The sequence below is a fragment of the Pelecanus crispus genome, chromosome 8 (assembly GCF_030463565.1).
Source record: "Pelecanus crispus isolate bPelCri1 chromosome 8, bPelCri1.pri, whole genome shotgun sequence".
NCBI classification, from domain to species: domain Eukaryota; kingdom Metazoa; phylum Chordata; class Aves; order Pelecaniformes; family Pelecanidae; genus Pelecanus; species Pelecanus crispus.
The window spans coordinates 12,260,066-12,276,087 of NC_134650.1; the positions used below are offsets into that span (position 1 = coordinate 12,260,066).

The 16,022-nt window shown below is 52.1% G+C and overlaps 1 protein-coding gene across 1 annotated transcript in view; it reads right to left on the minus strand.

Moving 5' to 3' along the window:
* Positions 1-2,345: 2,345 nt before the first annotated feature.
* Positions 2,346-16,022, minus strand: part of SH3PXD2B (SH3 and PX domains 2B) — a 76,157-nt gene continuing 62,480 nt past the window's right edge. The window contains exons 7-13 of the mRNA XM_075714894.1: positions 11,642-11,776; positions 10,030-10,134; positions 7,826-7,943; positions 6,307-6,533; positions 5,727-5,776; positions 4,759-4,884; positions 2,346-3,842 (exon numbers count right to left, since the gene is read on the minus strand). Coding sequence (XP_075571009.1) covers positions 2,346-3,842; positions 4,759-4,884; positions 5,727-5,776; positions 6,307-6,533; positions 7,826-7,943; positions 10,030-10,134; positions 11,642-11,776 — 2,258 coding nt within the window. The remainder of the gene's footprint in view (positions 3,843-4,758; positions 4,885-5,726; positions 5,777-6,306; positions 6,534-7,825; positions 7,944-10,029; positions 10,135-11,641; positions 11,777-16,022) is intronic.

Here is a 16,022-nt window from a genome sequence, read left to right on the forward strand (position 1 = left end):
GAGGCAACAGAAATAGCATTGTCCCCTCTAAGGAAAGCCGGGGGCAGTGAGGTCGCTGAGACAGAGAAAGGAGAGCCACTTCTGCAATTAAAAGGCCATTCAGCAAAGCGAGAGCAAGGACACAGTGCCACAGGGAAAGGGCACACAGCCCTTCCACCTCCTGCGTGAAACTGCCAGAGCAGACGGGGACACGGGCCCAGCCCCCTCCCCAGATACGGTGGGGGCTGGATTTGGCCACTGGGCAGCTCTCTCTCATCCTGTCCCCATTCCTTTCCAACGCAAAAGGGATTTACTGGAGCAAGAGATGTGTAGAGACAAGGCAGCATTGTTCCCCCAACCCACCCTGCAAATCTCCTGGGAGCACATCAACACCTCGCAACGTGCCACGCAAGGAACTTGTTATTGGATTGGGTTGCAGATGTATTGCTTATTGCCAGCGCAGGTGAGTCAGCCTGATCAGAGGCTGATGTGCCACCAGAGAAAACTGTAGGTGGGAGGGAGAGGAATCAGCCAGAGATCGGGGTGCATGCATTCCCACGGCTAAAAATGAACCTTGGGGCTTCTGGATATGAGGCTGGACTGGGATGGTGAGGACTTCTCTATCAGATCAAACCAGGGCTGGGACAAACTGCCCCATCACCCTCCCAGAACGACCCTGGCCTGAGGCACCACCATTTTCATTCTGTATGCAGACAGAGATATCTTCAACTCCACGTTTCCAGGGTAGAAAACACAGGACAGAGAAGGAAGTGAGTGCTTGGGGGAATGGAGAACACTCCTTCAGTTCTGCCAGCTTCAAATTAGAGGGAAAACTATTTTTTTCAGCAGCAAAACAATGCGGCTGCGGAGCTGCAGCTGCAGTGCTTACACTTGCAATTACACTACAAAGGGCAAAGGGGCTTGGTCAGAAAGAAACCCGCGGAAGCGCAGGATTTAAAGCTCTTCCGGAGAGAAATGTGGCCCTGAATCTGCAAGTAGCCAAGTACAGAAGGGAAGAAAACAGCACTGGGGAATGACAGCCCATCCATGCTCATCCTCCTGCTGTGATAAGCAACACTGCAGGCAAGAGTAGGCTTGGCAGGCAGGAACGTCAGCACAGAAAAACCCCACGCTCTTGCTTGACCTGGAGCCCCCCAAACAGCCCACTAAGCAAGATGAAATGAAAGTACCTGGAAGACAGGCAGAAGGGGTGACAAACAAGGCAGGGAGCCCCTGAGCACCAGACACACCTCGCAACTGGTTGTGATGAGGAGCTGAACTCCCACATTCTGGATTGCACTTGATAATATCAGCACCTACTGAAGGACCCACCTCCTGGCTGCTGCCCGCCAGCCCGGGGAAGCTCTGTGGGTCGTGGGAACAGGTGGTCCCCTATTAGTCCAACAGGCAGGGCAGTCTGTGTGGGAAGGAAAGCAAAGCATCCTTCCTCTTTCCAGGGCTTTTGGGGTCATTTTGGTCCTCTGTGCCTTGCATAGTATTCTTCAGCTACCGAAGCAAAACACCTCTTGTTGTTTGGTTGCAATACTGCAAGGGAGAAGCCTGCATAGCGTCCTGGATCAGTACAGAGAGGACCTGTTATATATGTCTGTGTGCGTGTGTATTTTTTTACATTTGTTTTTCCACCAGGAGGATGTTGAAGTTAACACTTGTCATTGTAGAGCAGGGAAGGACCAAGGGACGGTCCCATGGCATGTGCAGGTTGGGAGCAAGGCACAGCCCTTAACCAGAGTGCAACACCTGTGCCTGCACGTGCACGCAGAGCTACAGGGACCCCATTCTCAGCAATAATTCCTCCTTTTTCCCATGTTCCCTATGGCTCTGCTACACACCTGGACTAAGCAACATGACCTACAACATTTGACCGTGACCCTGAGCCTCAGGGAAAGGCAAATCCTTTTATGCAGCCAGATTTCCTTCGTTGGTACCATTCCACACTTCACTTCTCTCCCTGGCTACTTCTGTATTTCTTTTTTAATTCCCCATACAGGTGGCAAAAATGTCCGTCAAGGTCCATCTCCCCAGCATGGAGAACCATGGTAGCCATCGTATGACACGAAGGTTGGCCAGAGCAGCTCCGGCTGCACGGCTGGGCTGCCGGCGTGGCCATGGGAGCATAGTGCTCGGGGGAACACGGGGAGGAGGGCGGGTGGGAGCACACGAGTGGGGAGGGGAGGCCGAGCTGCTTCCTCCATGCTGCCGCCAGCAGGCACCAGCTGGGATGTGTAGGATCTCAATTATTATCTTTTTTTTTAAAGCCAGCCTCACAGAAAACTATAAATTAATCTGCTAATTAAATACTCAGGTGAGAGACCAGGGAACCTCCAGCCGTGCAAGCAGAAGAGTGGCTATGGCTTCTTCCGCAGGTAATTGGAAGGGATCCAGCCCTCCCAGCACGGCCCCCCAGTCAGGACCTTGCAAAACCACCAGCCGCTGCTGTTCTTCTCACGAACTTCAAACAAAGTCCCTTCTTTAAAGCTGTTGGTCTCCTCGTCGCCTTCAAAATCTGCCACTGCCACATAGAGAGCTTCCCTGGAGATGTCTGGACTGGAGACAGGGGCTGAGGTCCTCTCCTTGGCTTCCCCTCTCTCCACTGGCTTGGATATGACCTTTGGGCTTACGTTGCTTTTCACTTTGGCTTCATCTTGGACGGAGGCAGAGAGGAATGGCTTGGCTTTTGGAGGAACCAGCATGGGCCTCCCTGGCACCGGGGACGACCTGATTTCAGGTGCCTCCCGTGCCGGGGCCCTGAGCTCTGCTGTGGGGCCGGAGGCAGGACCCCCTGTTTTCTTGGGTGGGGGTGGTCTGCGGGGTGGTACAACAGGACGCTGCGGCGGGGGCTCCCTGGCAGCCGGGGTGTTTGCTGGGCCCAGGGGAGATTTGGGCAGTGCCTCTTTCGCAGTGTGGCTGTCCAGCTTGGGCAGGGGTTTGCTCTCCACGCTTGGTCGCTCCTGAAACCTTCCAGAAGCCTCTGAAGAGACCACGGCATTATTGAAGGAGCTTTCACTGGCAGTGGTGTCCTGCTCGGAGGGTTTCTCTGGGCACTTTGCAGGTCTAAGCTTGCTCCGCAGGCTGCAAATATCCAGTTTATCATCAGCTGGAGGTGGGTCAGTCCGGGGGGCTGCAGCGGGTTTTGGCCTGATCTGAGGTCTTGACTTCAAGAATGGATTCTGGGTGATGGACTCAGGCTTGTCCTCCATGGGCTCAGCTTTTGGCTTGGTTGGCTTGACAATGGGCCGGAGGTTTGGCTTCTTCACTTCCTTGGCTGACACCTTGTGTCCACATTCGAGTCCCATTTCATTTTTCAGCTGGAACAGTTTGCCCTTCTCTGGTTTCAGCTCAGGCTTCTTGCTGTCCTTTGGGGCTGCTGACTGCTTGGGTGGGATCATGGGCAAAATCATGCCCGGGGGCTTGGGGGGAGGCCTCTGCCTCTCCAGTAACTCGCCTTCTGATTTAATGATGGACTCCTTCCTGGGCGGCAGGCTGGGCTTTTCCTCTGTGTCACGGTCTGAGATCTCCTCATAGCCACCGGCAAAGGCTAGGTCTCCACTCTCAGGAACCTCCTTCCCCTTCCAGTCTTTGGCCCACTTCCCACCACAGTCCATACCGTTAGGAGGAGCCTCCGGCAGAGGACGGCACGGTCCCGTCACTTCCTCGCTGGCGCTGCTGTCGGCCACAGTGTCACCAAGCCGGAGCTGGGCCATCTCGTTGGGTAGCGGAGCCAGGAAATTCGGCCTGGATGCATTGCTGGTTTTCTTGTACTTATCAATGAATGTGGCGGGGGCCCAGCCTTCCTTCTCCTCAATCTGAATGTACCACCAGCTGCTCAGGTTCTTCTCAATAACCTGCCGAGGGGAAAGGAAACTTTAGACATCCATGCAGGAGCCCTCTCTGCACAAGAGGGGATGCTGGGTGTCTCTGAAATGATATCAGGGTGGTACATGGCCTCGGTGCCTCCCTGTCCTGGTAACCAGAAGCCGTGTAATCACAGGACTGGTATCCTAGCAGGAGGGGAACCTGCCTACAACCTCTGCCAGGGAAGGGGACCTGCGTGCTATGGGACCGAGGAACGACAGAGCCATGTCAAGGAGCTGCAGCTGAGCTGTCACCATCCCGCCCCGGAGGCAGGACCGGGATGCTGGTTACTGGCGGTGGCCACTGCGCGGCACTGTTGGAGCGATCAGCCGGCAGCGATACCGCACGGATCAGTAGCCATCCGGCCTCTGAGTGCTCCAGAAGTGGGGCTGGGACCTGGGAGGAGCTGACAGCGGCAGCTGTAAAAGAAAAATCCTCTTAGAGAGGCACAGCTTACATTTTGAAAAGCAAAATCACATCTGCAAGAGAGATTCTGCCGGTGAAAGCGGGTGTGCCAGGAAAGCAGTTCTGGAAGGGCTTCTAACTTTACACCTGGCTTAACTAAGAAAAAAACACCATCTCTACCCCGATTCGTGATGTGGTTTTAATTTCCACTAACTCAGACAACACAGCACCCACATACTTGGGGGACAGGAGGCCACCAAAAGCACCAGGGACTCCAAAGTCTCATGAGCTCATAAAGGTTTCTCTCCCACTCTAGAAGAGCCCTGGGATGTCAACAGTCCACAGAGGCAATCACATGCCTGGTTTCCACCCAGAATGCCGTGGTGAGCAGATCTTCCCTGCCTGGAAAGGGAGCTCCTGCCTGAAACAGGTCGCAGGGCAATGGGAGTCAGGAGCACTGCACTGATGTGAAGATGTGAGAAGGGAAGATGACAGTCTTACCTCTACTTTCATTCCTGCCTGGAAGCTGATGCCATCAGGGATGGTGGTCTGGAAGTCAGCGATGGTGTAATATTCTTCTTCCACTTGAGGAGGGACAGGAGGTTTAGGCAGGTTCAAACCACGTGGCTATGACAAGGAAAAAGAAACCCATCAGCACGTTTCTACAGAAGGTGCGACACAACATCCACACAGACCATCAGCCTGCAGACACACAAATCAGCATGGCCAGGCCAGGGAGATCAGCTGTGCCCATGCAGCACCCTCACCAATACAAACCAGCAAATGATTTCCAGTCTGAGCAGAAAATTACTCAGTGCCAGAGCCCTTGCTGACAGCAGAGTTACCCTCCCCAGAAGGAGGGAGCCAGTCTGCAGCCTCCCACTGGCAACCCAGCCTTGTGGGACAGACTGGCCAAAAGTTCATCTAAAGACGACACACAAAGAGAAGAGTCTTAAGACAGCAGGGGGGCGACATGCATTCTCCAGCCTTATAGAATCACAGAATCATAGAATCGTTTAGGTTGGAAAAGACCTTTAAGATCATCCAGTCCAACCATTAACCTACACTACCAAGTCTACTCTAAGCCAATCAAGGGTAGACTGGACTAAACCATGTCCCAAAGTGCCACATCTACCCGTTTTTTGAACACTTCCAGGGATGGTGACTCTACCACCTCTCTGGGCAGCCTATTCCAATTCTTGACCACCCTTTCCGTAAAGAAATTTTTCCTAATTTCCAACCTAAACCTCCCCTGGCGCAGCTTAAGCCCATCTTGCCTTGACCAAGAGCAGCTTAAGCCCATGCTTAAGCTTGGCGCAGCTTAAGCCCATCTTGCCTTGACCAAGAGCAGAGCCCATGGTACAGGGGCAAGATCCCAGGCAAAGAATAACCAGTGCCCAGACATCCTTTCAGTGCTCCTCTCCAACTCCCTTTGCCATTGCTGCTCTCCTACATCAGCAGGCACTTACTATGGTGAGATCTCGGCGAGGAGGGGGTCTCTGCCTCATCTTTGGTGACTCTGTGGAGGAAGAATTTCAGATACTGTTGAGTTTCTGGCTTTTGGTCACACAAAAGACAAGTAAAAGAGAAAACAGAAAGGCAAGGACCAAGCCTGTCCCATGAGGAAAGGAAGCCAAAGGAGGAACCTGTCTGCCTGGTACCCAGGTTTTGAGACCATTCCACTAGAAGAGGAACCAGCTTTGCACCATCAGGTGCTGCTGGGAAATGCAGCTGAGGTCACCACATGAAATTGCTTTTTCATTGCAGGTCTGACCCAGAAGACTTGGCCTGCAGGGGGTTAAAATGCCCCAGCTTCTGGAGAAGCATCTCCAGTCTGGGAAGGGGAGGCTTTTATCATATTTGCTGATCCTCAGCAGGTGTTCCTGCCCCATCTGCCTGTGCAATGTCACCTCCAGACCTTGATGCAGAGCTCACAGTGGCTGCAAGCCTTCTACCTCCCTCACACCCCGTTATGTAGCCCAAAAGCCTGCAGGAAAGGCTGTGCTGCCACCCCAGCCACTACCGGCCTCCTCCCGACTGGCCACTTACTGCGTCGGATGTCAGCATTGGGCAGGGGACGGCTGTCGAATTTCCCATCCCTTTGGCCAGTGAGCCCATCCTTCTCTCGGCTTGCCACGACCTGCTGCCGGGAGATGCCATCCAGATCCAAGGCACACGAATGAGCGGAGGAGCCTGACCCCAGCTTCTGCGAGAACATCTCTCCATTCCCCTTTTTAAGGTAGGAGGCAGGGGCCCAGCCTTCTTGGCCCTGGTACCTGTGGTGGCAACAACGGCAGCGTCACTGTGCAGAGCCCCTGCGCTGCACCAGGGCTGCGAGCCCTTCCCAGAGGAGCAACTCACTGTGCTCAAGTGGTGTTGAGCCATCGGACGTCCCCAGAGCCAGAGCTCAGGACATGCATTGACTGAAGGTACTGCAAGATCTGGGCAAAAGGAGCTTGCCCGCTGTCCTGCCCCATGGCACGTGGGCACCTGGAGAGCTCCAGCCATGACTAATGCTCCCGTGCAAGCCGGCTGCAGCCAGCGGGCCGAGGGCTGGGAACGGCATGAAGCCCGGTTTCCTTTTCACCTCAGCAATGGCACCAGTTCAGGAATGAAGCTCACTGACAGGGGAAGCAGAGGGGAAAAACAGAGCGCTGCTGCTAGGATTGATGTACCTGGTCTTTGGAGAAAGCACAAGCCCTTTGCCTGAGCGCTTGCAGTCTGGATCCCTTCCCTGCTCTAAATCTGCACTGTTTAAGAGGGAAACCAGCCCTGCGATCTGATTAAGAAACCACATCCGCAGAGTCTCTCTGCCATGCTGGAGGGTCCTGCGCCAGCGTCAGAGACTCTCCCCGCTGGCCGGGCTGCAGCCACTACGCTCAGATGGCACCAGCTGCTGAGCTTGTAATTGCCTTTAGAGCTCTTGTGGCAGCTCTCCTCTGCTTAGAAAGTCGATGTACGTTTTTCTGGAGCTTTGCTGCTGCCAAGACCAGAGGTTCAATGTAAGGTTAAGAAAATTGCAGCATGTGCTCCCACCCTACTCATGTCCGGCTGTTTGCTAGACCACAGACAAGAGAAAATGAGCTTCCAGGAGAAAACAAGTATCAGCTCAGGACGATCTGGAGTCTTTGGCCTCAGCACACCCTGCACACAGCAGACCTGGCCCGGACAACGGCACTTCTCCCCAAGAGCCTCCTAACACAGCCAGAGGATCCAGCCTGCCTCCAGGATGCTCACTGGTTTTCCTATCAGCAGCACATGACGTAACACTAATGCTCTCACACTGGTTCCCTCTGCACTGCTGGGGCATGTGATGCTGTGATGTAGTCCACCTCCCAGCACAGGAAATCGGGGGATTTTAAAGATGTTTAACCACAGCTATGCTTGGCTGAAGCCCTGAACATCAGCTAGCCTTAGTTTGTAGGGATGGAGAGAAATGAGTTCTGGTACTCTGCCCTTCCCAATACGCTGGACATGCCTTTGGACCGTACATCCCACATGCATCAGGTCTCTGCTTTGCACAGCCCCAGCTGCAGTGCCAGGGAAGAGGAAGAGGTAGGGACAGTACCTGATTTTCCACCAGCCCTCCAGGTTCTTCTGGATCACCTCCACCACAGCCCCTTTGTCCAGGTTCATTTCATCCTGGTCCCTTGCAGTATAAGGGTAAATAACGGTGTACTTCTCCTCTGTTGGAAAGAAAGTGCGGTTTCACAGAGATACTGTTTTACAGAAACCTGGACTCAGTCAAACAACAACGGTTAAGTGTTTTATATAATGATAATTCCTGTTGTAATACAGGTGCAAACACACATAGACAACCATTCATAAAAGAAATGCCAGTGAAATGTATTTCAAAACAAACCCAGCTGCACTTTGAAATGTAAGCTTTGGTGAGCTAGTCTGGTCCAAGGAGAAGTTGTTGAAAACAGTTCCTCCTCTCCCTTAGGACTAAAGACTATCTTTTATATGACAGCTCTCCTTTCACCTGCTCTTCACAGAAGCCCTTCCATGCATCCATTTCAGTTCAAATTTCTTTCTCAGAGCCTTTAAAGAAGAACTGTCCTCTATAGAGGGAAAGAAATCCCACAGACATCAGGGGATAACCCTCCACACAGAGATGTGCTCTCATGCACAGCTCTCAAACCGCAGGTCTACATGAACTTCCCTGTTCAACAGTTGGGTCCCCCAAGACATTGGTCAAAGCCATGTAGTCCTGGAGAAGAGTCTGATGTCCTGTCCACTAGACCAAACAATGATAAGCAGGAACACGGATGCTCTTCCCTTCAAGAGGAAGGGGAAACATCCTAACAGCCATGCTGACAACATGTCAGACAAACACCCCTCTCCCTCACCTTGTCCTGTCCTCTCTGGAGGAAAGGCAGGAAAGCAATTGCCTGTGCTTAAGCAGTGCCACAATAGGGTGAAGGCCCGTTTGCGAAAAGTCTGCCTCCAAACCCCACACCTCTGGACGTTCATATATCCCCACCATGCATGTTTCTCGGCTTTGTCTTCCTGGAGGAGCACAGCCCTTGAAGGGCCCGATTTCCCACTCCCTTCATGCAAATGAGTCAAAGCAGAAAATGCCATCACGTCTGGCAAAACCAAGCTGGCTCTTCTCTTCCTGACCCCATCTGAGCTACCAATCCCAGGGCTATGGCTCAGAGGAGTTACTCTTACAGGAACTAAGGCAGCAGCTGCAAGAAGTCTGCATACATGTGTTGGGGGAAAGCAGAAACTCCAGCCTCTGTACACAAAACAAGCCTCAAAAAGTTAGAAGGAACAGCTGATAGAGGAAAGAGAGTTTGACATGAGTGGGCCTAATGGAAGGCTGAGGAGCACGTATGGCACACACAGAGGACTGACACAAGCAGGGTCCATCGCATGCAAAGCGAACAAACATGCAGACAACAATGGTCCAAGCACAAAACATGGGCAGCCGAACAAGTCTCTATGAAGTCCACCTTGACCCCATCCACTGGTGTACAAGTCCCCAAGAGTCCGACGGCGGCCAACGTGCCTGGGCAGAGACCAGTATCTCCATGGGACTGGGAAGAGCATGTTGGGGAAGCAGGAGAAGGACAAGAAAGGATGTAAGGAGGTGGCATTTCAGGTCCAAGAGGAGACAGGGCTGACACCAGCCAGAGAGTGGCACAGAGACTGTACTTGCCTGGAGCCCTCTGGGGGCTCTCCCCCGTCTGAGCCCCGCCTCCCACCTCCATCTCCCCAAGCAAGGGACTGAGCCAGCTACAGCACTGCTTTGAAGCATACAGTGGTCAATGGGAAGGATGCATTCTCCAGGGGCGTTTCAGATCTGCTCTAAGCAAAAATATTTCAGATATGGTCTAAGCATAATGTGAGCTCATGCATACTCTTTGTTCTGCATGGGTCTAGAAGACAAGGGAATTGTCCTAGGACCTGAGCTTTGTTCCTCCTCCACTGCAGGTAATACAGCTCCCTGGGGTCTATAGGAGGCATTGGGATGGCAGAACTGGGTGTTCCCTAGAGGTGGTACCTTCAGCCCCTCTGTGAGGGAGCAGAAAGGCCAGCAGTTACACCACTAGTATCCACCTGCCCCACTATTGCTACAGCACTGGAGCAGAGTGCTGGGCAGGCAGGACCATTATGGGCAGACATGACTGAACAGCACATGTGGGTTTGTCCTTCCCTGGGCTGTTGCCCTGCCTAAGTCAGGGAGGGCTAAGCAGTCCTGCGAGCAGCTCAGTGCAGTTCAGCACGAAGAAGCTGGAGCAGATGTCTCCAGCAGCTTCTTACCTTCATCCGGCTGCATTGCAAACTCATCCTGGACACCATCCTGGGCCTCCAGGCAGGTCGCTGGCACCCAGCCTTGCTCCTCCGATGTGCTCACAAACCACCATCCTGAGAAGAAAACAGCAGGCGGCTCAGTCAAGGGCTCCCACCAGCCAAAAACTCCCTCCCTCCCTCCAAACCACGAGCCTGGGGGGCTTTCCCCCTCCTTGCCACCTGGAGGCTGGAGTGACCCCAAAGCAACAGAGCCAAGCACTATGTGAAAGGGAGCACAGACAGCAGCATGGGAGAATCGCAGCTGAATGCTATCTAAATGTACGGTTCCCTCCCCATGAACAATGGGAGAGACTCTCAGAATGGAATGGCTCCAGCCACTGCGTTTGCTTTCCTTTTTTTTTTTTTCCTTTCATGGTTCACTTTCCCTCAGTCTGGGTCAGCAAGCCCAGGCCAATTAGCAGAGATGAATACACTGTCTGCAAATCGACAGCCGACTCCTGCTGCACTCTCACCTTCTTTACATTTGTGGAAATAGCAAATTTTAAAAGCTAAGAGCAAACACAGGGTTAAAACATGAGCTCTCCCAGCAGAAACCTAGCCAGCTCCATAGCGGCCATGAGCAATTCTGGGCCACCCTGGGTGGCCAATCAAAATAAACATGTGCTCCTCAGTTATTAAAAGCACAATCTATTTGTGTCTTTAGGAGAAAAAAAATTAAAGACCAAGCAATATCCTCAGAACCTCACCAGTGAGTCATTTAGCAAGACAACTAGATTGTCAGGGAGGGAATCAGCACCTACCTGCATGGAAGGGAAAACTAGGGCTGACATTTGATAAATAAATTATTTGCCATATCTTTTGAACTGGCTGTGCTGATAGGTTTCACTTGCTTCAGGGTTGCTTTTATTTTCCCCATTCTCAAACAGCTGCTGGTGCAACTAATCCTCTGGGGACCAGGTTTCCGGAATTTTAAAATCTATTTTCAGAATTTATCTTTAAAACCCCCTGAGTGACTTCTATTAACTTAAGGGAATAAATTCCCCTTTTCAGCAAACTCCAGAAGTTGGGCCCATGACATGACTCAATCCCTTTGCAGAGGTTAAGAGAAAGCTTAAGTTTTGAAGCAAGCAAATGGCTCAGCTGCCTGTCCCGCTCCACAGCCGGGTGCTTCATTGTGTTTGGAGGCAGGAATTGTGAATGCACAATGGGGGCTTTCATGGGCACCATGAGAGGGTCCCCCACTGTCAATAAAACAAGCCTGCCAATTCCGGGAAAGGCTTTTGTCCTCAGGACCCATCGGCCAAGTGTTTGAGCATGAAGAAGCATAGAGACTGTAAAAGATGGAGGGTGCCTGGTGCTCAGCACACGGGTAATCAGACCCTTCCTTTAGAGACAGCCCTGAAGTCTTGTCCATGCTCATACAGACAGCCTGCAGACTGAAGCTACTTCCTCCACATCCCACCTCAGCTGACCATCCAAGGACATCCCTGTGAGGTGCCTGGAGGCTGTTTTGCTTAAGGTCCTATTAGGAAAACACTGATAATACAGGATTGCTATTCCTGCCCCTGCTCTGCAACGCAGAGCAGACCTGAAACCCTCTGCCAAGCCGAACTCTCTGTACCTGATTCGTTCTTCTCAATGATATCCACCAACTGGCCCACGCACAAGCTGATCTCGGAGCTCTCCTGCTTCTGGTAGTCCGCCACCACGACATACTGCTCCAGCACCAAGGGGTCGACCGACGCAGAGTCAGCTCCTGCACAGGGGGGACAAGAACCGACCTGTGTGCCAGTGTCAGCGCCAGCTCCTGAGAGCGCGGGCCACCACTCCCAAGCACCTGCTGGCCTGCGAGCAGCTCCAGGACACCCTGGGGACCCCAGCGTGAGAGACGTGAGCCAGAAACTTGGGCAGAGTGAGGAGGAGAGAGACCAAACCAGCAGCCAGGTGAGATGGGTACAGCCAGGTGAGGCCTTTTACTTGCTACCCACCTTCCTGCTCACAGACAGAGCCATCCAAGCAAACCCACCACCGCCACAGATGTGCACAGCAGCCTGGTCCCTGCTGTGGGAGGCCGAGGGGGGCTCAGGGCAGTCTCCTGTGCACTGGCATCAGCTGCCCCAGCACACAGACCAGCTCAGACCCCAGCTCAGTACACACAACCGACAGTGAGTTTTGCCGGTCCTGACTAAAAAGCCTGGACAGCCAGGTGGAGGGACATTTGTAGGACAGAGCAGCATCCCCCTGCCATCAATGCCTTTATGTATTTCATCCGCCTTCTCACAACTTGCCAGTACTGTTTGCTCTCTCTGCTATTTGCTCCATTAACTCTGTTCAGCAACTCCTGCTGCTCCTCCTGCTGGAGATCCCAATATCATGTCAGAAATGAAAAAAAATACCCCAAGGAGGAGCAAACAGGCAGGATTCACCGGGAGCAAGGCCTTCCTTTGGCCAGAAAGGGGCCCGACAGCCGGTGGAGAGCTGGGTGCTGCGGCAGCGGCCGCGCGGAGCCCGGGCAGGCTGCAGGTGGCACTGCGGGCTAAGGGCAGGGGACACCCGGCTGCGCTGCCAAACCCCTCCTCTGCCAGGGGACCAGCAGCCAGGCACAGCAGGGCAAGGCTGGCTCGTATTTTCCCAGCACATTTTCATGTAGGAGAGCGCTCTGGATATAGACGCACCCCCTTCGCTTGGCGTTGCTTGCTGTGGTAGCGCTTCAGCAGAGGTTTCCGCTCGCACCTGTCTGCTTTTGAAACACGGCCCCAGGGTTGTCCCGATACACCAAGCAAAGCCACCCTTTTCCCAGACGTGCGCAGAGGCTTGCTGTCTGCAGGGAGACCACGAAGCAACCCAGGGCTTTGCAGGCCCACATGAGCAGACACTGTGTGTGCTCAGTGCCGAGCCCAGTCTATTCAGCCCCACCGAGCAGGGCGTTCGCTCGGGCTCAGCCTCCCACTAAACCAGCCACGAGGTGTTACATTACCCAGAGCACCAGCAGCATTTGCCCCGTCTGCCTCCAAAAAGCAAAAATGTGTAAGAAACTCCTGCCCATGACTCCCCTCCACCCTGAGCCCTGGCTCTGGCCTCCCACCCAACGCTTTGCCTTCTGGCTTCGCAACCTGTCAGATGAGGATGCTATTATATTATCTCGCTCTCCACAGGTGCGGTAAGAATTAATTAATATTTGCCCAGTGCTTTGGAAATAGGATAGTGTTAATTATTATAGCCTGAGTGATACAAAAGAATCACACACCTGATCATGGGTTTTAAGTTGAATTTACAGGGGCTGTGCATGTACTCTGAGCAGGGAGCCTCAAGTTTTGGGTCAGGGCAGAAATCACATCTGGCCCAGCCCTCTAGCTGCTGTGGCGTGGCAGATATGCAGGACAATTACCTCCCAATCTCTAAAGGGTGTCAGAAAGAAATGACATGGAGAGTGATGGTCTCTTGGGATGTAAAGGCAAAATGCAGCAAAGACAAATTCAGGCTACGTATCAGGAAGAAGTTTCTATGGGCAAGTACACCTAAACTGCAACGGCTCCTCTATCACGTGAGAGGTCTCAGCCTGACAAAAGATCTTTCCTATGGGGGAACCTATTTTAGGGCACAATCCTGCAATGAGCGGAACAAGAGAGATGAGTACAGATGGACAAGATCTAGCAGGTCTTCACCAATCCTAGGATGCTCTGCTCCCCCACAGAGACGTTCTCCTGTGCCCAAGGTCACAACCTCTCAAACTGGTTCTGAGAAAGAAAGACCACAGCAAAGATTTAAATGAACAACGTATCTTCAGGACGGCCTGATTTAAAGGAAGAGGAGGCAAAATGTCCGTGTTATTCTGCTATAAACAGCACTCTGCAGAGCTCCAGGTGAGCTGGCCAAGTGCAGAAGATCTGTTACCACTAATGAAAGCTTCCTCCATGCCAAAACCCAGAGGTGGGGCACCAGACAGAATTAAAAATAGCCCTCTAAAGTGAACGGTGGATGCTAGGACTATCTGTTCTACTAGCTCAATTAAAGGTTTGTGCTTAAAGTGATCAGAGGATCTACCCAGCCCCTGAGAGAAGAATAACAGCTATAGGAAGAGAGAAGTACTGTCCTTTCTGCCTCCCTCGCTATAATTACACCCATTGCTGTGAGGCTATTTGTAGTTTCAGCAGGCAATTCTGGATCCTCCAATGTACCTATTAAACCAGGAACAGAAGTGGTAAACTGAGCTTGGAGGAAGAAGTAGGAGTTAATTTCAGGAGCATCTTCACCTGGCATAATCATCCTCAACCACAAAACCACACACTCAAGTTAACAACAAAACATCCTATTTATGGGCAGACTTAGTCTCTTAAAAATAGCAATGGTGTAAACCTTACCATCTAAGATGAGAGACAGTACTAAACCCCTACAGCTGGGGAGGGGAGGAAGCGTTACTACAGTCCGGAGCCCACATGAGAGCGAGTTTTGCAGACAGCTGTAGGCAGGAGCACAGACTGTGTATCCTGAACACCCTTCATTTGTGAGACTGACACAGATGTGGCCTAGAGAAGGGATGTACATTGAGTCAAGAGACCACTGAGGTCCTTGGACTGGACTTGCAGAACTGATGTTTGCCATGGAGGCAGGAGAGCTGCCGGGGAGATGCATTCAGCTCTGCAGGCAAGGCCAGGCAGAAGCTACCTCCAGGCAGTGCACATCCCAGTTATCAACCCAAGGATTGCTCAGCGCAATGACCTTGGTCTCAAGACACATCACATACGAGTGATGGGTCAGCCCATAAATCTTTGCAGGTTTTGTTTGACCAGGAACTTGGCCATTCACCCAAAGTGTTGAGATGTATAAAACTAGGTAGGAAATCTCACAGATATAGGGTTGCTTGCAACATTTCCACCCTTTCCTATTTCATGCTTTGCAGTATGAGTGCCAAAAGTGAGGACTTTCTTATGGGGCTTGGATGCTGATACCTCCAGAGGGAAGCAAAGAGCTCAGGACCGAAATAAAAGAGGGGGTGCAGGTTTTTGAAGGCTGCCCTTGCTGTAGACTCTAGGCCTTGCCTAATGCACCTTCCAAAAATGTCATGCTTTATCCAGCTTTGGATAATGTTTCTTCCTCCTAGTCCTCTGGCCTGTGCTAATCTGTCCAATGCTCTCAGGACAACCCCTCCTCTCCCAGACCTGAAGAGTTTGTGAAGATCGGTACTGCAACAGTGAGTTTCTTCCTGCTCTCACATGAAATGGGCACTAGATGTTGCACTGTACTCTTTGCAAGCCCTCTCATCTCTCCAGGGATTTTCCCAGAACTGGAAAATAATCACATGGAAATACCATTCACCAGCAGTGTTTTAGAAAGGTCCTCCCTATGGCTGCTGTAGGATATGACAGCTGTGTCTTCACTGTCTCTCATTAGACTGGATATTGCGGTTTGGGGTCTCTACGCCATTGCAGGCACAGTACATAGCACAGCAAAAGGGATGTGGCCACACAAGAAAGCATCTAAAATAAAACTGGCAGGGGGATATTGGAGCTCTCTTCCAGCCTCCTTGGGCAGCTCCACCAAATATACACTCTGTAGACAGTTTCAGGTTCCCCTGCACTAAGTCAGTGCTGCAACCCATGACTCTCCATCTGTGCTTTCTGTTGAACTGCGAGAGGAGGAGTGAATAGAAACGCTCAAAACAAGTCTTGGGGACTGATATGATGACTACTTTTAGATGTACCTAAATCAGCGGCCAAGTCAGTCTTCAGAGTCCGGGGAATAATCTACCCCCCTGCAAGTTGCAGGCTGTACAGAACCTGGGCCCATGCCTGAGGCTTACAGACATGTGGGATTACAAACACTGGTAAAAAAACTCAGCAGAGGAAGCAGATTTTATTTCCAATGCTCACTAACAGCGGGCCCTCCTTCCAACAGCAAATGTCAGTTGAGTGTCTTGGTCACCACAGGAGACAGGGCAGAAAGCACTTTAACCCACTTTGCATCCCAGTGTTTGCTTAAATCCCATTTCAAAACAGGGCTTG